The 24,372-nt window shown below is 46.6% G+C and overlaps 2 protein-coding genes across 2 annotated transcripts in view; one reads left to right on the forward strand and one right to left on the reverse strand.

The window, feature by feature from the left end:
• Window positions 1-1,316, forward strand: part of IGSF22 (immunoglobulin superfamily, member 22) — a 26,821-nt gene extending 25,505 nt beyond the window's left edge. The window contains 1 exon segment of the mRNA XM_009328603.1: window positions 1,213-1,316. Coding sequence (XP_009326878.1) covers window positions 1,213-1,316 — 104 coding nt within the window.
• Window positions 1,317-5,575: 4,259 nt separating this feature from the next.
• The window catches only part of TMEM86A (transmembrane protein 86A), a 53,155-nt gene continuing 34,358 nt past the window's right edge, over window positions 5,576-24,372 (reverse strand). Inside the window, exons 3-5 of the mRNA XM_009328604.1 lie at window positions 18,438-18,530; window positions 9,674-9,938; window positions 5,576-6,022 (exon numbers count right to left, since the gene is read on the reverse strand). Coding sequence (XP_009326879.1) covers window positions 5,595-6,022; window positions 9,674-9,938; window positions 18,438-18,530 — 786 coding nt within the window. The 3' untranslated portion in view covers window positions 5,576-5,594. The remainder of the gene's footprint in view (window positions 6,023-9,673; window positions 9,939-18,437; window positions 18,531-24,372) is intronic.

Consider the following 24,372-nt stretch of genomic DNA (forward strand, 5'->3'; position numbering starts at 1 on the left):
TTTTTTCACTTGTAGTCTAGCTAAAGTTGTATATTTTTATTCCTTACAATAAGAGCAAAAATAAAATAACATTAAGAAAATTTCCTCCAAACTAAGAAAACTAAAACCCATCAACCATTTTAAAGAAACCATAAAAATTTGCATTGTGTTTGCTTCTGAGTTCATATTAAGATAAGATTTTACTGCAGCTGCTTCAAAATTATGGTCCATTTCACATGTACACAGCTCACGTTCCTTGGTGTGTAATTCCTTGCCTTCATTTGTGTTTGTACAGCAGCTAGTGCTACCAGAACTAACTAGTTTCTAGCTGTGGTCCAGATTTGAAATCAGCGAACAGTGACATTTTTATACTAGTTGAGAACATACTGATGGTTTAGAGCTGTATTTCTAGATCAACTTTTGTTCTGGGCCCTAGGACTGGTGGTATAAGCACTTCCTTCGCTACAGAACGTGCTGTTTCTTTGATTCAGGTGAAAAGGAAGTAATTCAAGAAGGATGTGCCGACCTTATTGATTCCGTCAAGACCTTCTCTCTCTGCTGATTTTAAAACCAGTAAAACTTACAATCACAGAAATTAACCATCCCTTTGCAAGTTGTCCCATGAAACCTAGCTGACCTTCTGCAGAATGAAGGTTGAAGAGAAGAACTTCATTTTCTGTTCCAGTCTTTTCATCAGCCATAGCAGACTGTGACAGCACTGTGTTTTGGCTGGATTAGATTTACTCTAGCTAACAGTCAGGGATAAGACCAGACTGCAAAATTTGGATGCAAGGTTCACATCTAAGAATTTGGTTGAGGCTTTTAGAAGAACTAAAAACCATTTGCAAAACTGGAGTTAGAGTTCAGACTTTTAAGCCAAACCCTCCTCAGAGTTCAAGTGCAGCTGAGCCCATCCCGTTAACCAGTATGAATAAATATTTTGCATTTGCTTTCCATCTGATGCAAATTGAAACGGCAGTCACACATTCCATGCTTTAAAAGAAGTCCTGCAGATCCCTAAAAGCATTTTTAACACTAAGGTAGGATAATACTTGGGACTTATATAGCACTTTACATCTTCAAAGCGCTGTATGAGCATTAATCCTCACAGCATCCTTGTGAGGTAGGTAAGTGCTAATATCCCCATTTTAGAAATGGGGTGAAGGCCTGGTCCCCTGCTGTAGTAACTTGGCATAGCACTGGCCCTCATACACTTGTGCCGTTTTACACCAGATGAGGACCTGGCCCCAGAAAATTTAAGTGACTTACCCAAGGCCGCAAAAGGAGCAAGCATGGATAAAAGGCAGGAGAAGTACCCACGAAGACTTCTGTCATGAGAAGTCAGCAACTTCCCATCCTCTTCCAAGAATGCAGTTATGATGCCTCTGCTTAAAAGAGCCCCTGTCTCTTGGTCCAGAAACCAACCAAAGAGAAAGAGGCACCTGCCACTGAGCTTTACAGTTGTTGTTTGCTTTGATCTGCTTCTTCCAGAACAGCTCCCAAAATTATCATGCTAGCAAGCTTGAAAACATACAGGTGTTAGTGTCAAACTACGGGACTGGAAAACTTTGAAGAGCCGCTACAAAATTCTGCAAAGTTTGTCCTGGGAATTCTATATACTTGTGTAAAAATACATCAATTACCTCCGCTGATTACAACATGAAACCTTCAGCAATCTACTTAAAAGCCATGTTAGAATAATTCTTAAACCAATCAGTCTTACAGTTGCCTCAGTATGGAGGAGTAAGAAGCCAGGTAGTAAGCACGAATACAATTTTCTTGGTAGAGTAAGAGTAAAGCTGTTAAAATGCTCTGGCTTGCTTCTTCTCAACCTGCCATTTCTACACCAGCTTCACCCTGCTGACATCAGTGTGACTGGCACAGCCCAGAAGCATTACTAGCATTTAAAAAACAGTTGCAATTAGCATTGCTTCTTTGACTTCATTGGGAGTTCTGCGTGAGGAGGATCTATCTACAGAAAGAAATACAAGCCTGAAATAAATGTGCTACATCTTTTATATGTCCAAATAAGGAGCCAAAGGATCTCAAAGAGGGTGATAACTACAGAAAGGAAAGAGAGCAAAAGTAATCGGACCATGTGTGTAACGTCAAGTGACCATAGACAGGAATTGCAGAGGGGCGTTTAAATACAGCAGTGTGAAAAGAAAGCCTCTGTACTTAGCAAGCAAAGGAGCTGACACTGCTGGGGCCAGGCACACTGCACCACTGGGGTGCTTCGTTCACTCTGTAATGTCCCTGGGCGAAAGACTGGGTGCTTCTCAAAGACTATACCCCTGAAAAGGAGAAGAATGGATCAAACCTCGCAGTTTTACAGTGCAAAGAGACAACAGGAAGGTCCACAAAGGCAGTGCCACAGACAGTCACATCATTCCCACTTCTTGTTTGCTCCCTTTCAAAGTGAAGATTGACGTCGCTGGGGCTGAGGGAACAGTTTTAATCCCAAGAAAAGGTATTTAACAGACTGTCAGCAACTGCTTAGTGTTTCTCAGGGTTTATGAAACTCGAATTGTGTCAAATCAGTGTCCACAGCAGCTGGTCTCTTCCCAGCAGGAAAGAGCCTCCAGGTAAATGGTCTCATTCAAGTAATACGGATTAAAAGGAGGAATGCAGAGCAGGAGAGAGATTTTGAAGATTGAGAGCCTTCACTGAGCAAACCTCCAAGCCAGCCAGGACTCTCCGTGACTTTGTATGCTGAGGGCTCTGCCTCATGTTCCTGGGAAGGCTAAAGCCATTGCAGCACTGGGACAGAGCCAGCATGGCTGGCCAGGATGTGTCCCAGCCAGCCCGATCCGGGTGAGGGGACAGTGAGGGAACAACAGCCCACTTGGGCTGCACATGTTTCTGCTGTCCCAGCTAGAGCCACCCAGAGACCTCTGCCACCAGAAACTGCACCTCTGATGGCCAGTGGAGAGGACAGGGCAGGCCTCCTAATAACACTTAAAAGGTCACTAATAACACTAAAAGATGAAAAAGCACGCAGAAAAACAACTCGGCCATCTTCAGGAAATTGAAGACTACTCATTTCTAGAGGGGAAGAAAGAGATAAATCAAAATTCTACCTTTTAAATAAAGGTTACTTTGTCACACACACACATTTTCCTCAAAGCAAAGGGAAGCTCAGGGTGCGGGGGCTCCTCTGAAGAACTGCCAGCTAAGGACTGAGTGTGCTGGACTGACCCATGACAAGGAGCTGTAAATCAGACTGAAATGTGCTGTTTGCTGACATGCTGGGGGGACAGTGGGGTTCACCCCAAATGCTTAGATTTCCTCTTAGCTGGTTCAGTCTGTTGCAGGAAGAGATTTGCAAACAGTCAAGCTGAGTAACAGCAGGTGACATCCGCAGAGAGCTACACTGCAGGGTTCAAGCTGCGGCCAGAAGATAAACAATGCTGATGAATGAAGATGTTTTACAGCTCTAAATTCCCTTAGCAGTTTACTCCAGATAGGCCCCGGTATGCCAGTGAATGAATACTGACAATATTACACAACAGCATTAAAGGGAAGAGATTACACGGGGCTGTGCTATTTACAATGCTTTCCCTCTCAATAATGCAGCTGACCTTTCTGATCTCTCTCTGAAAAGCAGCAGATGACTCCACGGGGTCAGGTTGGTTAACCTAGATTTTTGTAATACTGGCTGCATTTGCACTAATGCAGAAGCTGTGGGGAGGCAATGCCTATTCCACACCCAGTCCCACCACATGAGGCTGGGGAGGAGCAGGAGACCCACTTAGCACCTCTCAACACCAAGGGAAAAGCTGGTAGGGTTGCCTCAGCTGCCCCTTGACCCTGCCGCACTCCTCACAAAGAGGAATTCCTTCTCTGCCGACCGTGCCAGGGACTCAGTGCCAGGCTTTCACCTGGAACGGTCTGGGCGTGCTAGGTATGGAGACCGTGGTGATTTTCAGCCCACGGGGTAGTCTGGAGGGCTGCCCCTCCTGTTCGCTCTGCCCATGTGAGCGTGTGCAAGGGGCTGTTGGGGCATGCATGGATTTGAGTCGTGCAGTCTGTTTTGGTTGTCCCTGTTTGGCTGCAGGTTTGAAGAGGTGCAGAAACCCTTAGCAAGCTTCCTTTGCACAACTGAGTGCACGCGTGTCTTAAAACAAGCCATTGGGGGAGCATCTCAGTCCATGGGAGCAGCCCTAGGATGGACAGAAGGAAAAAGCACATTCAAGATAGTTTCAAACAGAAACAGAGCTTGCTGTTAGACATCATAAATAAGAGGGAAAAAATATACCTATGATCACAAATTAACTTGGATTAAAAATCAGGGCAACCTCTTCCTATATCTTTTGAAGAGTCTGAAGTCAGAAGTAACCTTGCTTCAGCAGACTGGCAGACAAACCAACCAAAGAATTTGGATCAGAATTAAACAGGCTTTCCCAGCCCTGATGGCTCTCACATTCTCACTGCATCCATGTGAGTTTGAGAAGGAAGCAGCAGGCACTTCGAACACACAGGACGGTGCTTTTCAGGAAGCTCTGCTGAAAAGGGGGTTTCCAAAAACAAGTGGTGCAAAGCTGATCATTTACCACCAGCTGGCAAAACACAACAACAATCTACATTCAAAATCAGGGCCTTGACCATGGGAAATGCTCACACAAAGATTTGAGAGATACTGCAAGCAGCAGTACTGTAAAGCTTAATGAGTATATGGAATATTATTTGTTAGGATACCGGGGAAGAAAGGCATAAAGGTTAGATTCCTGTCTGCCGTACTAAGGACAATTAGGACATACATTAGTAAGACACATGCTCAAAGTCCTGCTGTAAAAATCAAAGTTCCTCATGTGCCCATTACATCTCAGCTGTCACTGGTGGCTGCAGACACTGTGTAACTGTGTACGCATGGCCGGGGAGAACACACTGGCCTGGCTACCTAGATGTCCCACCAAACTCCTAGTTCTGCCACACGCAGCAACACTGACAGGCACCTACAGACCTGCCCTGGAGCAGTGATCAGCCACGATCAAAGCACACAGCACTGCATGTCAGCGCACCTCTTCCTCTGTGCTCTTCTGGTTCTGCTGGGGGCTGCCCCACATGCTGTCGTTGACTCCAAAGCTCAGCCCTCATCTGGATATGCTGATTTTACTCTACCTCCAGGCTTCCTTTCAGCAGAGGCAATAGCTCCAGTTTGTGTACTGAGTTTGTAATGCACAAAAAGAGACAAACGAGTTAAATTCATTTTTACCTATAACTTTAGCAGAGATCTGTGCCTGTCTGCCTACTATTGAAAGCAAGTCTTCTAGCACAGTGCATGGCCAAACCTTCCATCAGCCCTCCTCTTCCCAGACATTCAGCATCAGTTTCAAGACTAACGTGTAAAATGCAGTAGTACAGCACTTCCAAGGAGGAAAAGTTGAATGAGTAGCTACTGCAGGAACCGTCTAAGCTTTCTGATGTGGACTCCACACTGAAGTAAGCTGTATTCAGAGAAAGCCATTGAAAAAAAAGCCCCAAAGGTAATGCTTCAAAGAAGCAAAATCAACATCACCAATGTGCCTAGAGAAATGGAGATCTCTCTCAGGGGTGAATGCAGCTACAGCACCTGAGATATAACCCACGTTGTTCACAGACTATCGGCACTCCACCTAGCTCCTCTTTCTGAAGTCCTCTTCATCTCTGCTCTCCACAGCTGACAGTGCAATAAGCATTTGGGCTGCATAGTAAGTAGCCATGATGATGAAGCGCGAGTAGGGCACAGGAAAGCAGAACTTGTTAAGTGCAATGGTCAGATCCGACACCATGAACAGCATCGCGCCGATGCAGGCCGAGAGCTTGGTCCATGTCCAGAGGTCGTTGCACAGCTGCATGCCGGCGACCGCTCGCCAACCCATGAAGCCAATCAAGGCGATGTAGACAGCTACCAGGTAGGTGAATGGGCCTGAGAGGTAGGAGTACAGGAAGGCATAACAGGAACTGCAAACAAGGCCCATCAATAAGCCGGCTTTGAGGTCCAAAGGCTTCATGCCAAAGGCTGAAGAGTACAGGATATGTGTAATGGCGAACATCAGCAGACCTGGAAAGAGGCATTGACATAGCAAGTGTGACCTTTCATCAGTGACTGGCAGTTGGTAGCAGAAGAAAACATGTGGCTATATTGGGTTTTAAATGTACCGCAACAAGCACAGGCTTAGATGTCCTTGCAGTGTTACAACCCTTAACACTTTCAGTGGGAACCATACTGACCACTTGGGACCATTTTAATATAAAAGTCTGTGCATTGGAGACGAGCCTTAGCACCATGCCCCCGCCCTAAGAAAAAGCCCCAGCACATCTACAGCTGCAGCCAAGTACAACTCTGTTGCAATGCAAGCTTTTTTGCTGAGAGGCCAGGTGAACTAAGCTGCTGCAGAAGGAACAAAGCTTGTTTTTCAGGTGGTTCCTCCTCCCATGCTTTGGACGAAGGGTGGGGGCAAGGCAGACCAAAGATCATCCCTTCCAACTATCCGAAGTGTTTTTTTCATAGGTCATGTGTGGAACAGGAAGGCTGGAATCAGAGCAGTGTAGGAACAAAATGTGAAAAAAGATACCGATCCCTCCGAACCCAGACACAAAGCCTGACCGTATTTAGCCAGAAATCCAAAGGCACTCAGGGACTAAATCTGGCTTCTACTCCATCTCTGCCCATAGCCAGGAGAAACCTAAGCTGGAAAGAAGCAGCTGGCATATTTCAGGGACGGCACCAATGTGATCTGCCAACAATTTTATGGCTATTCGCAAGATTCAGAAGAACCTTAGCTGGAATCAATCAGTGAAAATAAAATGCTGGCTTCCCTTTGAAGTACAACAACCCTGAGAAATGCCAGATGTGGATGTCACAAGGTACTGCCCATATGTTATTCACTTGCCACTAATCCATTTGACAAAAAATGTCACAATGTGTTGGTACAGCTGCTGACTACTAGTTGTCATGCCAATTGCAGATAATGGACCCCAAACTGAGTCCAGCTCCTCTGGTCCTCTGGTTCCCAGACCCACACATGGTGCAGCTGCAGGCTGTCCCACTTTATCCTGGCAGGGTTATTAGAGTAACTGGAAGTTTTCGTGCAGCTCTAAAGCATGAAATGGAGAAAAGTATCTGGGAAGCTGTGTCCTCCAGCAGGACACTTGTTTACATTTAAAGCATGCTGTGGTGTAAAGGGCAGTCGCCAAAACCTGCTGCTGGCAGACATTTCGTCATCCTAATACTCTTGTGTTGAGGCAGCTCAAAGAAGGGGAAGTGTCTCCCTGCCTTTGAGGAGGACCAGATCGGACATCCACTGCAAGCTCGGCCATGATGGGATGAGAAAGGAACCCGCAGGAGGGAGGGGGCTGGTGGGGATCTGGTCTGCAAGGTGAGGCTGGAGAAAATGGACAGCATGAAGGGGAAGGAAGAGAAGTGCAAAGGAGGGCAACGAGAAGTTGATGTTTCACAGAGCTATTACACATCATGGGCACAGCACTGAGGAAACTGAGGAGGGATTTAGGACAAGAGCTGTTTACAGTGTTACAGTGCAGGAAAGGTTAGAGCTCTGGGGTCGGTAAGGACAAGGTTACTTCGCCCTAGCAGCGAGGAGTGTTTTTTCCTTCAGTGGCATTATATGGAGAGTTCTGGGATGGGGAACTGAAGAATGTGCTGTCCTTCATGCAGGCAGCTGGCAACAAGGAGGAGGAGGAGAGGAAGACAGGATGTGGCAGCCAAGCAGGGGCCCAGAAAGGCAGGAGGAGTTTTGTGATATGTGGTAGGCTGGTCACAAAAAAGAGTCAGCTCCCAGTTTTGCTCACTCAACACCCACAAATCAAGCCAAGAACTGGGGAAACCTGTGACGGCTGCACAGGGAGTGGGGTGCATTTCTCTTGCATTTCTCAGCCTTTGGCTCAGCCCTCCCAACCACATCAGGCAGATCAGCCCTTCTCCTCTCTGTCCGCCTCCTTCCCCCTCCCTGCCCCTGGAGTTTCCCCTCAGGCTGGCAATAAGACCTTTTTGTTAGTCCCCGTCTTCTTCACCAAATGCATAAATTGTTTCTAAGTGCCTGCTATCAAGGGAGGTGGATGTTAACACTGTAAAGTATATTCTACATGCAGTAAGACGCTAGTCAGAAAATAACGTGTTATTAGTGGACTGAAACAGCAAAAATGAAAAAAAGTCAAGTGCGCCAGGAGTAGGTTCCCAGGCTTTCACTTCCCTATAAAGTAATGAACAAATGTCCTTTTATAAACTCATTGTCTCAAAAGCTATTCAAATCAGCCCAGTTCCCAACCCTTTTTTTTCAGCCTGAAAGCCATAGGAATTAAACAGAAAGTACATTTTTACCTAGTATTTCCTCTTATTCTCCTGAAATTTCAAATTCCCACAAACGATGATGTCAAAAGGTTGAATATTGTCAGTTGTCAACAACAGCAGCCTGCTGAGTTTTAAATAGGAGAAAATACGTTTTGCAGGAGAGGTGAAGGATGAAGTGGTGTAGTGCACTTTATCTGCTAACAGCTGAATTGCAAATGTTAACGCTTCACTACGGAAGATGGTAGCTGGGATTAGAACGGACTGAGGCAGGCAGGAGACAGCCAGGATGAAGGCTGAGATTTTCAAAATGCTCCAAGAGAGCTTTTCTTCTCCTTAAGAAGAAAAATGTGTCTAAACCCACAAAGCAACACTTCTCAGTTGTGAGACTAGGGTCGAAAATCCAACTTATTTGCAGATTAAAACACATTAACCAGATACTGAATTGCCGTGACTGGTTGACCTTCCTCTAACGCTAAATTGGACAGGGAACTCAGAGATATCCCAGCTACGTGGGAACGGAGAAGCTCAGAACAGTCCACGTACAAAAACAGTCATGGTGAGAATCGGGCCTTGAATGTTTTCCAAGCTACAGCTCAAGGAGCAACTCCAGGAGGCAAAAACGAAGCACAAGCAGTTGGGCTGAGGTGACCTGCACTGAGCCGGGTACCCCTGTTAGGAGGAGGCCCATCGGTGGGAATGCCAACACTCAGCACAAACGTGATGGCACCCCAGCTCCAAGGCTGGAGGTTCCTCAGCAACATGCCCAAGGTTCAGCCAGATAGATCCAATCCTCGGGGCCTAATCTAAACCCCACCAAAATCAGTAAAAATTTTTGCATGAACTTTTAATGAGATTGGGATAAGCCCTTGGGAAGCAGGATTAAAACCAGATTCAGAGCATTTGGCCTTTCATATCTGGCATTTCACACACTTCCCTCTCATGAAGAAAGAGCTTGTGGGAATCCCAGAATAAAACTAAATTGACCTCATGAGAGGGGGAAAAAATAAGCCTTTGACTTTCAGAGCTGACAACAGCACAAGTCAGAAAAGAACCTTAGCTTCATGGGAGCTGCCGAGTGCCATGAGCATTTCCTTCTCTTCCCCGGGGATTCTGCCCATGCCACCTTCCCAGCTCCAGCCACCTGAGATGCTGTGAGCACGTGCCAGGGAATCAAACCTGCCCCAATTATCTCTCTGACCTCAAGAGAAGCTCAAGAAAAAGACTCATCCATGGTGTGACTCCTCTAACCGTGATGGATTTTAGTCAAGGGATGAGTGCTTCCCACTGCCCGGGGCTTAAGCTGTACGTGAATAAACAAAACACGTGGCCCAGCAACTCATTACTAAATAAAGAGGGTAACAGCTGGACACTGTGGCATCCCTTTAAGACTGACACCGCACTCACCATGAATGAAGTAGCCCTGCTCCTGCCAGATGAGAAAGGCGTCTCCCACTGCTGAGAATATGAGTCCTGCTAGGATGCGGCTGGCACTCCGGTGTGACACTAAGAAGTTAATTCCATGAGCCAGAAGGAAAACCCACAGGCAGAAGATGGGCAGACATTTGATGAGGGCACTGAACCAGGAGGGGCTGGAAGTTGGCAGCCAGAGGACAAAATAGACACAAGTGGCTTTAAAGAAGGGCACCAGTTTGGGGCCTTCACTCTTCACCTAAAAGAAACAAACATTAAAAAAAAGAGAAATTAATAGGATCATCAGAAGCATCAGTGGAATGAACTGCATAATAGAACGGTCTCCTTTTTGAAAGCTGCTCTTTCATGTACCCTGTCAGCTAGCAGCATTTCTACCCTGAGAAAGGCTGGTTGAACTTGACCATGATTCTCAGCCTAGACCTTTGTGACCCTCTCTGCTGAAAACACTTCTTGGCTGGCAGGATGGGTTTTGGGTGGTGGAGATGGAGGAAGTTTTAGATACCTTTTCTCTTTATTTGTTCTACTGAAAACATTTAGGCCATCAGTCAAACTCCTCTGGTGGTCCCTGCCATCTATCTTGTGTTTAGAATAACCCCTTTTATATACCTTCTTTCCTGTAGCTGCGAAAATACTGCACTCCCCGGGAATATCCCAGCAGCAAACAAGTCAAAAAAAGTGCAAATCTTCCCATCCATTTTGGCGAATCCTCTTGCTTAGCCAGTTGCAGATCACCCCGAGGATACAACCTCTCTTCTAACCCATTCTCTCTCCTGTCCTGTAGCCTCATGCCTGGAGCTTGCTTTTGGCATCACCACATGACTTCAAAACCCATCACATAAACCTTCCAGGTGAGGATGTCACTTCCTCAGCTGACTAATATTGACATCAATCACATGTTGCTTTGTTCTAGCGTTACACTAATAATATACTGCCCATATTGCAGGAAACGTTTTGACTCAGGGCTCTGTTGTGTAAATCCAGACACAAAAATGCAGCATGAGCACTAGGCTACTCATAACAAAACCACAGCAGAGGCAGGGCGCATAGCTACACACTCCACAAGCTGGGTCTGCTCTTACCATACACTTAGCTGAGACCACTCTGGACAGTGATAAGATACATACTGTGTTCACCCGCCCTCCTGTGATATTTCTGCATTTTAGTGCAGGTGGGGAAAACCCTGCGTGAGAAACAAAGCTATGATTTTATTTTCTCCTGGAGTGCAGCTGAGGGCCAAAACAAGGAGCAAAGGAAGAGACTGTGATTGCGTCATACCTGCACTGTTGATGAGCTATGTGCTGAGGCCTTTTAGGAGGCCTGTTTCCTCCCGCAGCTAAGGCAGTACAACCTCCAGAGCTCCCCTGCAAAGCGGGGATTCACTCTCAATCTTCTAATCTCTTTGGTCAAGCAAGATTTAGTTGCTTAGTATCACAACGACTTCCTGCTACTCATGGCCAAAGCACTCAGAGGCCTCATGCACTGGAGGAGGACACGGGGGAAAATTTAGAGGCATCAGAGCTGGGTTCACACTGCAAAGTCCATCAAAATCTGAACATCCATGTGTGACACTCTGGGGTTGCTTATCTCACGCAAGGAGCCCGTGCTCCAAAAACCTGCAAAAGAAACATTGGTCTTTTTTTCAAATTAACTTGGCCCTATTTCTGCTTCCTGCATCATGGGACATTGCCATGACACAAGACCAGCATCCATCTTCCTTTGATGCAATGTGCCTTGGTGCAGATACCTAGAATGGGTGAAGGCTGCACAGCAAATATCTCCGTGCTTACAGTGCTCATTTCATAAAGCCTAAACTCATCAAAATTCAGGAGCTTTTACAGACAGAAGCAAAGGGAATCAGGTGAAACTGTAAGACAGAGGCAGAGGCGGTGGAGGGCATCTTCACATGCAGTATCTAAAAAGGGAATGCAATCTCTGAAGCAGCAAGACCATAAATAAAGGGCATCCCAAGAAGACAGTGCTTTCAAAATTGTTCTCACATCTGATGGGAAGTTCCCCAGCATATCAGCAGTTTCTTAGCAGTAAGGTATTTCATTATTCCTGTATACATTATTCATAGGCTATTGCCAACACAATTTTTAAACACTCCATTAAACAACCAGGCTACACAATTCACTCACAAAAGGACATCAGCAAGCCGTTAGCTTTCTTGTATTACATGGGGAGCCCATCAAGAGTCCTCTACTTAGGTTGTCTAAATTAATCACCATTTACCACTTCTTGTCTACATTCCTTGCGAGAATTCTGGCAGCAAATAACAAATGAACTTGAAATAAAAGTCAGAAAAGCCCGCGTAGTCTCACAGCACTGGGGGTGCCTGGGAACTATCAAGTATCGTAGGAGGAAGAGTGGAGCCAAGCTTCCCCCTCCGTCAGACCCAGCACCTTGCCCTTCTGAAGTGACACATCAAGCTCAGACTATCCCCAACCACCTCCAAAGACGGTGCCCGGCTGCAGCTCTGCCTCCTCTCCTTCTGTGACTCTTCTTTATTAAAAATGTAGTTGATCACATTCATCCTCTCACAGTTGCAGGCAACAGATGACAGCGCTTCCGGCAGGGTTTCCTCCTCTCCCCCACCAGTTGTGGAAGATCCCCACCATACCGTAATGAGCCCAAGATCTTCAGCACAGAAAACTAACAACCTCCAGAGCTACAAAGTGCGAAAGAATTTGCAGCATCAGCTCCAGGTCCCTGTAACAGTCTCAGCTAAGGTAAATAGTTTTGTACCTCTGAAGACAAAAGTTTATGCTGAAAGATACAGTTCAAGTTCAGCCTTGTTTGCAACAAATCAGAGAGGCACTGTTAGAAGCATACAGGAGAGTATTTGGGTTAAACAACACAGGAAGTTTCATTTAATACTCCATATTAAAAGAAAAACACCTGCTAGGAGCAGTTATCATCACAATCACAGCTTGCCCTCCCCTGTGTGCATGCATGATGAGACAGGTTTTAATTACACTTGTCATTTTCCCCAGGAACCTTGCCTTACTGAATATAAGATATGCACTTGTGCAGAAAGATTATGTTTGCTTGGTAAACTTAAAATTACCATTTCTTATTATTTGAATGTGAATTTCCCAAGCCCAGCCAGCATTATTTTAAAATAATGGTTTGTATTATTTCCGTCCTAATAACAATTAAGGAATTTCTCAGGCATAAGGGGTCAGATTCCAGTCCCAGTTACTCACTCAGAACCCTGGAATTTACAGTGTTACAGAGTCCTCGTATAAGAATAACCTCATATATCTAGAAGGGCTACAGGCGTTTCATCATTAACGCTTTATTCCTTTACACTTTTTCTACACGTATACTTCAAATGAGTTATTTCCAAACATGCCCTTGCCCATTACTGAATGCTGCAGCTCAGTGGAGGCCCTGTGCTGGCTCCGACCAAAATGAGTGCCCCATGAGGGACGCCACTTGCTGAGACAGAGGTACCTGCGCAGCTAAGGGCTGGGCAGCACATCCTGCTGGGATGGTGTGGCACTGGAAATACTTGGGAGAAGTCTCCCGAGAAAAACTGAGGCAACCAGAGGGTGAGGCTGGGGGACTGCCCTCTGTTTGGACATCTGGCTGAGGCTTGGGAAGAGGTGATGGAGCAACTCGCCACCTGGAAGACAAAGTCAAGGCTGGTATTGGGAAACCATGTACCAACACGAGTGGAGGCTGTGGCTTGAGGAAAGCCAAGCACATAATCCATGACTGGACTTGCCTGTACCTCAGGGAAGGGAACATTATTTCTTGGCTGCATGGATAAATTGCATCAAACCACCCATCTCCTTTGCACCTGTTTCTCAGAGATGGAATGTGAGATGGGGCTGTGTCATGCTGTTGGAAAAGGAAGCACTTGCTGCAGGTGACAAGGTCCTTTTTGCTAATGTATGTGATTGTCATGGCTTTAAGCTAGGTTTTACCATTTTGTTACAAATTCTATTGCATTTTTCTTCTTCCACTGCTAATTTACTCCGGGCTGAAATGCAGTACAGAAAACATCTTGAATACAATGACAAGGCAGTATTTCCAAGTTTTGAATTTCTAAACTGAGTATAATTTAGGGCATTTTCTCAATTGCTATGACTAAGTTACTTAGCGTCTTTAAAAATTAGTTTAAATTGCTGTAAAGCCACTATGTCTCTATTTGTGGAATTACAGTGAAAGTATCATTTATTAAATTATCTGTATCCAACCAAATCAAACTAAACCCTCCAAGACTTAGGCAGACTAGGAGGAAGTTGTGTCCCAGCTCTCACCAAGAGATTTTGGACCAGATGATCTCCAGAGGTCCCTTCCAACCTCAACCATTCTGTGATTCTGTGATCTTCAAACAGAACATGGTATTGGCACATGCAGCTCTCTGGAGGCTCAGGGCTTGGATATCCATCTCCCTGCTAGGGATTCATAGGTTTACAGTATCCCTTCTTGTTTTGTCTGTTCTCATTCTGCTCCAGTTTGAAATATTCCTCATTTCCTTTTTGCTGGTGTTCAACAGTGACTGATGATGCTATCACACAAGTATTCCAACCATGCTGTGATTTGGTATTGGTGTAAGACGTATTGAGACGTTAGGCTAGCCGATGAAGAAACACAGTTACAGGAGAAGTGGCAGACCTGAAGAAGTAACTCTGGGTAGTAAGGACTGACAAAAAGTTCCCAATGTGCAAAATACAAGATGTAGCACACAAAGAGGACCAAAAGCTTCATACAACAGCTCCTAAGCTATATCCGCAAATTAGTTATTGGTGACTCACCAAGAGCCCAGGGGTCCCTGCTGGATGATCTCTTCTTGCACCTCCCAGCTATGCAGCACTAGGAGATGCTCATGATTCACATCTGTACAAACCAGTATTCACTAAGGGGTATGAGCTGGGGAACATCTATGCTGCTCCTCAGCAGCACAGACGGCCTGTTCTGACTGCTGCAGGCACATAACCAAGACAAAAAATTTACAGCTAGCTCCTCTACCCCAGAATAAGCTGCATCCACAGAGGAACAGCTACATTTGTAAGACAGTGCCGTGATTTTCTTTAACATTTTGGAGCCAGTTGTCTGTATCTACATCACAAGTGGGATGAAGAAAATCCAGCTGCCATGTGGAGGGAGACATCTTGCTCCTGAGGTATAGAACATCAGAAGCCTGTTGCTTTGAAATGCTAAGTTGGACAAGGTTCACTGTTCCTAAGCTTCACACTGGTCCCAGGAAACAATGTGGAGTATCAAATAATGCTCCTCTTCTCTGCAAGTCCCCTAAACCAGCCTGCACAAAAAATAAGTATACAGCCTCTTCCAGACACCAGCTGTGTACCAACCTGCTGTGGGGATATGGCTCACGCCCATTGGGCTGTAAAATGCTGCTTTCCAGGAAAAGTGTTTTAAAAATAATACCCCAGCTATTCCACTGAGCAACACTTGAGCACAACTGTGCACACTGGCCAAAAAAAGCTGGGCTATTGTCCTCCATCCATCCCTCCTGGCGGCCTTGGCTGGCCGAGTACCATTTTGCGTATCCATGGCTGAGCTGTTTCTCCTGGCTTCTGGCATCCTGCATCGTGGATCCTGCCTTGGTTCTGCCCTACTGTGACAATAGCTCTTACCGCCAGTTGGGCACCAATAAATATTTATGTGGCTTTGTTGCCATGTATTATGGTGCCACTGCAAGCCCATGAATTCTCATTCCCCAGAATATGTGGCTCTTTACAAGGCACTGACGATCCTCTGTGCAGTCTGAGTATATATATATGTGCCACAGGCTCTCATCTATGGAGCAATGGGGAACAAACACAATTCCCCATCACACTGAGCCTACAGAAAACCTATCATTGTGCTTAACCAAAATGAGTAGACCATAAGGAGAAGCCCATGTGTGCACAGATCCTAGCCAGAGGCAGCTGATTTTTGCCTGAATTCAATGATCCAGCAGCTTTTGCTGAACCAAGGAGGAACACAGCAGTACTGGGCAATTCCTGGCCATGAACGCGCATGAGCTGACTGCAAAGCCACCATCCTCCTGGGCTTGCTTGCATGTTCCCACCTTTGCTCAGATGGTGCAACATCAAGCCTTCTGAATGTGTACACACTGAAACTGATATAAAAGAGGGAATTTTTAGGCAGGGGGGCAGATGTGTGTGTAATAGGGAGGATTCAGCTGTTCGGTACCCAAATTCACCACTTACATCTTCCCTTTCCTGGGTGGACACAGGGGCCCTCACAACGACCAGCCCTGGCGTGGTACCTCGCCTGGCCACAAAGCAAAGGCCCCAGTGGCCACTCTGGCCACCCAGCTCTGCATCCCTCCTGGGTGGCTCGCAGAGGTGAGAAAGGAGGAGACAGATGAGATGTAAAAAGGCCAGCCAGTGGGCGCTTTTCACTCCACAGGGTTGCTGAAATACTAGGGCTGGCTGGGACAGCCCTAACTGGTACACTCGTGTGAGTGTAGGCGAGTGCAAAGCACTTCACCTCCAACTCTGCTCTCCTGCAGGAGCAAACATGCTCCTGTGGGAGAAGCAATTGCCTTTTGTCAAGGAAGGCACTAGCTCGTACATGCCCCAAGCTGTTCCTAAATAAAATTCTGAGAAAAAGTGCTCGTTTATGGAGGCTGTTGAAGAGTTACTGAACCAGCCAATCAACCTGCCTGAAATACTGTGTTGGTGCAACATATTAGTGTAAGCAAGAAATTAATGAGGGTTTATGTTTGTGTTGGAGGTGCCACAGGCCAGGCATCCAAGGCAGATGGCTCCTAAACAGGTTCCACATGCTGCAGGGAATTCAGGGTGATAGATAAACCCTCCTCCCCTCAAGTGGAGACAAGACCGTAGAGGCTCCATCTAAACTGGACTTGTAAAATAGCTAATAAATCACCCAGAGAAGACGGTACATGATTTGCCTTTGGGACAATGTGTGTGCGGATAATCCTGTCTCCATCACGCTTATGCCACGCAATGAGTTTTGCCAGGCCTTGTGATGCTTTATGGCAGCTGCTGGCACTCCCCAGCACAACTCAGGGCCTCCATTTCTCCAAAAAGGGTAATGCAGTGAAACTCGTCTCACGCTCGACTGTCCGGCCAGACGTTCACAAATGGTCAAAAAGTTGTGGTTTTGTCTGACAGGAGAGCCTCCACCATTCAGCACAAGCTGGAAGTAACAGGGCTCGGCCTGAATGCTTCCCACCTGCAAAAGGACCATCCTCCCAGCTCAGCCACATATGGCAGGAGCAGTGGGTCCAAGGCAGCTATTCCACCCCCAGGGTCTCTTCAACTCCTCCTGCAAACTAGGGCTGGTTTGTTGGCTTCTCCCATCCCTCCCTCTACCCCAGCAGCCTGGCTACTTTCTTCCTCCCCATGGCTCAATGGCATCACCCCCCAGTTAAGCAAAGTAAGCTTCAGCCGCACTTCCCAGCTTTGCTCCACAACAGACTGACAAAGAGTTGAGAGCTAGAAATATTTGACTTCTTTTTCTTAAGACCAAGCTATGGCTATCTGCCAGAAAAATACAATTAAAAATTTGGCACAGGCCCTCACAGTCCTTGGGTGGTGAACGCAGATATATTGCTGCACAAGTTCTTGGCATCAGAAAAGCCGCCCTTTGGTGAAGGCACAGGGGAGCAGGCAGTGGGTGAGGATTAATCAAACTGGCATCTAAAAAGGGCCTCTGTGCAGGTCTGGGCTGCTCCACACACAGCTGCACGCAGAAACAAGAACCACAACAAAAAGTTTCATTTCCAAGCCAAAATCCTGCCTGACTTGCAGTCACATCAACATTCAACCTGATCTCTGGATTAACCGTGGGGGGGATGAAAATCTGTCAGCACTGAGGTTAAAATCTTCCAGACAAGCATTTTCCCCCCAGATGCAGAAAGAAGGGAGGAAATTTGAAGCGGCAGTTTCCCCACAGCAGCCTGGCAGCAGGGCACGTGCCGCCTGGCAGCAGGGCAACGTTTGCCTGCACCAGCCTCTCCCAGGGGAAACCACAGCTCAAGTCCATGCAGCACGACAGCACGCCTGGGCACAGCGGGGGCACGGCACGGCCACCCAGCTGAGCGGCAGCAGGCGAGCTTCAAGAACAGGATGTTTTGTACCGAGACAGCTGGGGAGCACGTGAGCCAGGCTCATCGTGTTGTGGAAGTGCCAGCGATGCGAGGTTGCAGACGCGGCTGTTGCAAAGGTCTCTCCTGATGTTTGCTCTCCGAGTGCAATGTCTCTGCCACAGACTGCTGTCTGTCCCTAGCCGTAGACACTGCTCAAGAGAAGTCTGTGCTACCCAATGCTTTACCTTAGCCATGCTGCCATCTACCACCAAACCCCCCATCATGTGTTGTATGGGAGTAAATTGCTGAAGGGGATTGTCTAGGATAGGTTTTAGAAGAAAACTGCACTAAACACACAATGTATGAAGGATATTTAAATAAATGGCTCGGGAAGGTAAAAAGAGAGACGCATTAGACAAGCTTTGTGGCCTTCTCCAGAGGACAACAAAATGGCTACAACCATGAATCCTTGTGCAGTGGTCAGGGAGGGAGACAAGCGGTAACAGGCAAAGGTGGGAGGCAGCCTTCACTTCTGCCCCTTCCCAAGTTAAGGCAGGAGGAGCCAAACTACCACTTAATAAAAAATAGCAAAGCCCATGTTAGCAAAGCTGCAATATGAATACAACAGTAGTCCCATCTTGTCTTCAGTTGCTTAATGAAGAAATTAAAAAATACTGGGTGCTGAGCAGTCACACTGACCATGCTCACGGGGCTGCTGACGAAGCCAGTTTGGCTCAGCAGCCAATGTGACCTGGGAGCTCTTGGACATTGCAGCTCTCTGCTGTTATACCCCTGTTAAAAAAAATGCATCTGCAAACACCTGGGATGTAAAATAGTGGGGGAAATGTCACAAATAGGAAACTGGAGTCTCACCTTCAAAAGACTCCTTGCAGGAGGCCTTAGCAATGTGAGGGAACAGTTCCATAACAACCTAAAGTAGAGGCAGGTGGTTCTGGAGCCGAGGAAATAACTCCCACTGCATCAGGGCACTGCCTGTGCCGCATGTTGCATCAGGAGCCTAACTCCTGCTTCTTGCCTTTTAAACCATGACATTGCCCAAAGCTATCTTGAGACACTGGACCACGGTGTTCCCTCCAGCAATTAAGGAAGTTACAGCACCCATAAAGGTATCTCCTGTACTGAACAGAAGAAGAAATAGTGTTAGCCTGACTAACTATGGTCAACAAGCTATGCAACAGTGTCTCTGGGACCTTCTTCCACTACGCAGGACCTCCTGCTATCAGGCCAGGCAAAGTGAGATACTGCTGCACCAGCCAATACCTTACAAAGTCTGTGGGGTATCTGCCCTTGGCTTTCTGGGACTGCAGGGAAGCCTTCAAGATGGTGAAGCCTTTCTTTAGCAGATGTTAACTCATAAAAATCAAATTACAGACAAACACATTTCACCCTGAACTGAAAACTCAGCTTGAATGTATGTGGTTTTGCTAGGGCTTGTTTTGATTGGGTTGGTTTTGCTTTTTTCCATTATCAAGCATCATCTGTCCTGTCTACTGGACTGGCACAGGACCACAAGCAGGGCTATTTTAAAAACCTTTTCTTAACCTGCAGTAGTAATGATTGACTCCACATCTATAGGAAACCTATAACTGTCAGCCGTTTTGGAGATTGCCTTCTGAGTACGGTCAGCAATGTACCATTGCCAATGACCAACAATGTTAAACCAGTCAAGAATCCAAATGTCTCTGCAGGGCTGTAGGAACTGTCACAGACTAATGCTTTCAGGGTAGTCCATTGGCTCTCAGAAATGAAAGGAAAAAAATAGCAATTGCCCTGTGTCCTGGTTTCGGCAGGGATAGAGTTAATTTCCTTCCTAGTAGCTGGTACAGTGCTGTGTTTTGGATTTAGGATGAGAACAAAGTTGATAACGCACCTATGTTTTAGTTGTTGCTAGATAATGCTTACACTAGTCAAGGACTTTTCAGCTTCCCATGCTCTACCGACTGAGAAGGCTGGAGGTGCACAAGAAGCTGGGAGGGGGCACAGCCAAACTGGCCAAAGGGACATTCCATACCATGTGATGTCATGCTCAGTACATAAACTGGGGGAAGCTGGCCGGGGGGGGGCCACTGCTCAGGGACTGGCTGGGGATCGGTCGGTGGGGGGGGGGCAATTGGCATCGGTCGGTGGGTGGTGAGCAATTGCACTGTGCATCACTTGCTTTGTGTATTATTATTATTACATTATTATTATTACATTATTTTATTTCATTTATTAAACTGTTTTTATCTCAACCCACGAGTTTTTCTCACTTCTGCTCTTCCAATTCTCTCCCCATCCCACTGTGGGGTGGAGGGGAGTGAGCAAGTGGCTGTGTGGTACTCAGTTGCCGACTGAGGTTAAACCACGACAGTCTGCTAGCATCTCATCTCAGAGCAAAGACTGCTTTTCCCTCCTGGGATTCCAGATCTTTCTTTTCGTGTAGCAGAAAGCAAGCCTCTCCAAACATTTCCTTTGCTGTAACACTCGCAAAAGAACCCCTTGCAGATGTTTAAAAACCTGAACCACAATGGGTCTGTCTTTCCATTTTGCTCATCAAAGCTGCAGTGCCGCACCGCAAAGGCACGCACCCTTCCTCGGTGAGCGAGGTCTGGTGGGGCTGCGTCCCCTAGTGCTGCCCAGGACCTCAGGGGGATGCTGTGAATCCACAGGGAACTTCAGAAGCCAGCCAGCCAGCAGCCTGAAATGCACAGTCAATGGCTGTCCCAGGCAATTCCTCTCAAGATGGGAAGGGGCAGTTATTTGGCTTGTCACACTAAAATCCAGATAAAAAATTTCTCCTGCTTATGGAAAAGTCTCCACAACTCATCCTGGGGATGGTTTCCAGGCTACGAGCACACGTTCTCAGGAGACCTGTCATTATTTATATCACACTCTTCTGTGAAAGAGAATGCAGATTTCTGTTACCCAGGAAAAAGTAGCGTTAGGTTTTATGTTGCTCTAAGCATTACCATGGAGGGGCTGGGTAAGCAGAAAGCAGCACCTCCGTGCAAGGCTTGTTGCTGCAGACAAGTGCCACAGACTGACATCTGCCCCACAAACTGTGTGGCAAGACTGGGGCCTCTCTCCAGTCTCTCTGAGGTGGGTACAGACCCGAAATAAAATGCTCCAGGGAGAACTGTCAGTTCTTTCCCTGTCAGCACCAAGGGCAGGCTGAGCCTCTAGGTAATAGCAGTGAGGGATCTGCACACAGAGTAATTTGTCCCCAGAGCTGAAATCCACCTTTTGCCTTCAGTCTCCCATTTCCAGCCTTATTTGCACCCCACAACCCACCACAACATTTACGTACTTGTTGAAGGGCCCCAGCCACCCTGTCATTCAATCACAGCAGAGGGGACGCATGGAAGATTGGACGCTCAGGGGAAACAGGCACTTGGCAAAGCTCTACCCTGCCACATGCTGCTTTGCCAATAGGGATTGGTATTTGGGAGGAAAGGGAGGCCCTTCCATCCAAAAGCGACTTCTTCAGCAGAGAAGACCTCATTTTACCTACAATCTATGGGGAATAATGCAGGTCTAAATGAAGAGCATTGCAGGCATTGGTGCCATCACAGCCCCTTACGATAACAGCTAAAGAGCCATTAGTGTAGCAGAGAAGGCAGGTGGCACGTGCCAGGCTGTACCAGCCCTACCAGCCATTCCCAAAGACATGCCAAGAGTGAAACCGCCTCTGGCACCCAAAAGGCACTTTTGCGGCTCTCTTTTCTGGCTTACACACCAGATGCTTGCACACCTGGCAGGTGAGGTTTTTGCAAAAGCAATGGGAAGGCAGAACTGAGAGAGGAGGGGAAGGCAGCTGCCAGTGGCTGGGGGAACAGCCGGGCGCGGGGAAAGCTGGCAGCTCTATGCAAGAGACTTTCGCTGTATGAATCCTCACAAGGCGCTGCAATAAGATCAGCAAAATCTGGCAAAGGCAAGCAGGGCTGTGCTGGGAAACCCAGGAGGGACAGTTCAGCTTGTCTTAGAATCACAGAATCGTTTAGGTTGGAAGAGACCTTTAAGATCATCAAGTTCAACCGTTAACCTAGCAGTGTGAAGTTCACCACTAAACCATGTCCCTAAGCGCCATGTCTACACGTCTTTTAAACGCCTCCAGGGATGGTGACTCAACCACTTCCCTGGGCAGCCTGGTCCAATGCTTGATAACCCTTTCGGTGAAGAGATTTTTCCTCATGTCCAATCTAAACCTCCCCTGCGCAACTTGAGGCCATTTCCTCTCATCCTATCGCTTGTTGCTTGGAAGAAGAGACCGACACCCACCTCGCTACAACCTCTTTTCAGGTAGCTGTAGAGAGTGAGGTCTGCCCTCAGCCTTCTTTTCTCCAGGCTAAACAACCCCAGTTCCTTCAGCCGCTCCTCACAGGACTTGTTCTTGTGCCTAATGGAAAGCTGAATGAAATGCTCTACCTACGTATCATGTCCTGCAGGCTGAAAGCTTGTGAAACATTGATGTTAAAGAAAATAAGAAGGGAAAATAGCAATGTACCCCAATAGAGATGTGTATTTAGAGAGATGCCACTCTGGTACCTTAAAAAAAAGCAGCAGCCCTCCTCATGTTATCATGGGACCAATATGCTTTAAGAGACAGGAGGAAGTAAAGTTAAAGTATGACAGTGGAGTCAGAGATTTTATTTCCAATATCTGTTCTTGTGCCAAGATGTTGTGACCTGGCAAGTCAGTATCAGACACAAATTACATGAAGATAAATTGGACTTTCCCAGCCAGTCTCAACAGATGTGGGGTGGGCAGGTGCAAACAGTAACCTGCACAAACACTGATCCACACGCTCCCAGGATTCACACTAATACATCAAGGGTTTCACTTGCAAAACCCCTGCTGTAATTGGACTGAATATACAAAGGTGGACCACGCTCACAAATGAGCGTGCAGCTGCTTACCAATGTTATGCCCTTTATATTGAGGGCATGGATGCATGGGACATTAGCCAAGTGGAAACTTCACAAACGTCAATTAAGTGATAAACTTGTCATCACACTCCTTTTATATCAGGGTTGCAGGGAAAAGCCATGCAACTTTCTTAGTTTTGCTTGCAATGGAGCACAAGTCAGCACTGCTATCCAAGCACCCTGGCTGGCTCTGATTTATATGCCATAACAAAACCAGAAGACACAAGCATATAAGGATACATCAGCCAAGCTATGGTCACAGGCTCTCAGCCGGCACAAACACAGTTCTGCTGAAGCCATGGGAGACAAAATGACTCACGTAAGGCTGAGGATCTGCCCCATGTGTCTAGTATGTGCTGAAAAATGTGCAGCTCACTTAACTTCAAACTTACCCTCAATCTCAAGCAACGATTCAATCAGAGGCTATTTGGTACTAGCAGAAATGCACTCATTTTGATACATAATTGGAAATTTAATGCCTGATGCCAACTGGTGCCATATCTGTCTCCAAAGCTGGTATCTGGTGAGGGGCAAAAAATGAAATCTCACCATTCAAACTTGACAGAAGTCCCAAGGCCAATTCAGTAACATGGCTTGTCTCATCTCCCCTCAGCCTTGGAAAGTACATGTTTTGCAGTAATCTATAGAAATTAGTTTTTGGGAGAAAGTGTAGCCTGCTGGTAGAAACAAGGCATTTCCATAAGCTCACAGCAAGGTGAATGAAAACAGCCACCGTCCTCATTACCAGGCAGATTTGCAACACAAGAGTCAGCCTGCAACCTTAAATTAACAGAAGAAGAGACACAAGTTGCACTTACCCAGAGAGAAACTGTGCCCTGTGCAATTCTGGGTCAGAGTCTGCAGCGTGAGCCCCGGGCTCTCTGCAGGTATCTGAAATCCTTCACACCCCAGCACACTTGAAATGTTCCAGGAAAGCTCTCACCCAGCCCACCTACCACCTTTCAGCTCTGGTGGCGTGTAATCTTCTCCTAGACACAGTTTTCTGCTCCATGGCACCTAGATACTTGTTCACGTTCAGCATTACATGGAGGGATGCTCCAGACTGACACACTTGTCATACAGAAACCTGCCATTAGCTTAAATGCTATTTAGATTATGGCAGTGTAAGAAATCGATATCGGAAGGGCACAAGCTAGCTAGAAGAAGCAATAACCATCACCATTTTGGGCATGCTGCAGTAAGCAAAACCTACATCTGTATTGTCATTACAAATCTATTGGGCATTGTGTGACATGAAGGGCAGCAGGAAAATTAAGTGCTAATATAATAGCCACTTAGGCCTCCGGGAGGGAAGGGAGTTATATAACTAATAATCTTTTCGCTGTTCAAGAGTTTCCACATGCTAGCAGAAGACAGGTTCCAGATGCCATCTTTTTCCAAGGGTCTAATTTCACTGGAGTTATTATTTCCTTAGTATTATGCAGTTACCCACAGAGAAAGATAACTGGCTCTTCTGTCGCAGTGAGTGTATTTTGGATATAGATACTTGAACAGAAAAAGAGAACGGAAGAAATGCATCTCTGTCCATTCAGAGGAATTATGTGTAAGTACAGGCTTCTGAACTGGACCCATAATCTTAACGAACAAAGCACACTTTGAACAACAGACGCGTGTGACTTGAGTGATATACTTGAGTTAACGAAGCCTTTGATCTACAGCACTGCCTGCAGCAGTGATCGGCACTAACT

The sequence above is a fragment of the Pygoscelis adeliae genome, unplaced genomic scaffold (assembly GCF_000699105.1).
Source record: "Pygoscelis adeliae isolate BGI_AS28 unplaced genomic scaffold, ASM69910v1 Scaffold166, whole genome shotgun sequence".
Lineage (NCBI taxonomy): Eukaryota > Metazoa > Chordata > Aves > Sphenisciformes > Spheniscidae > Pygoscelis > Pygoscelis adeliae.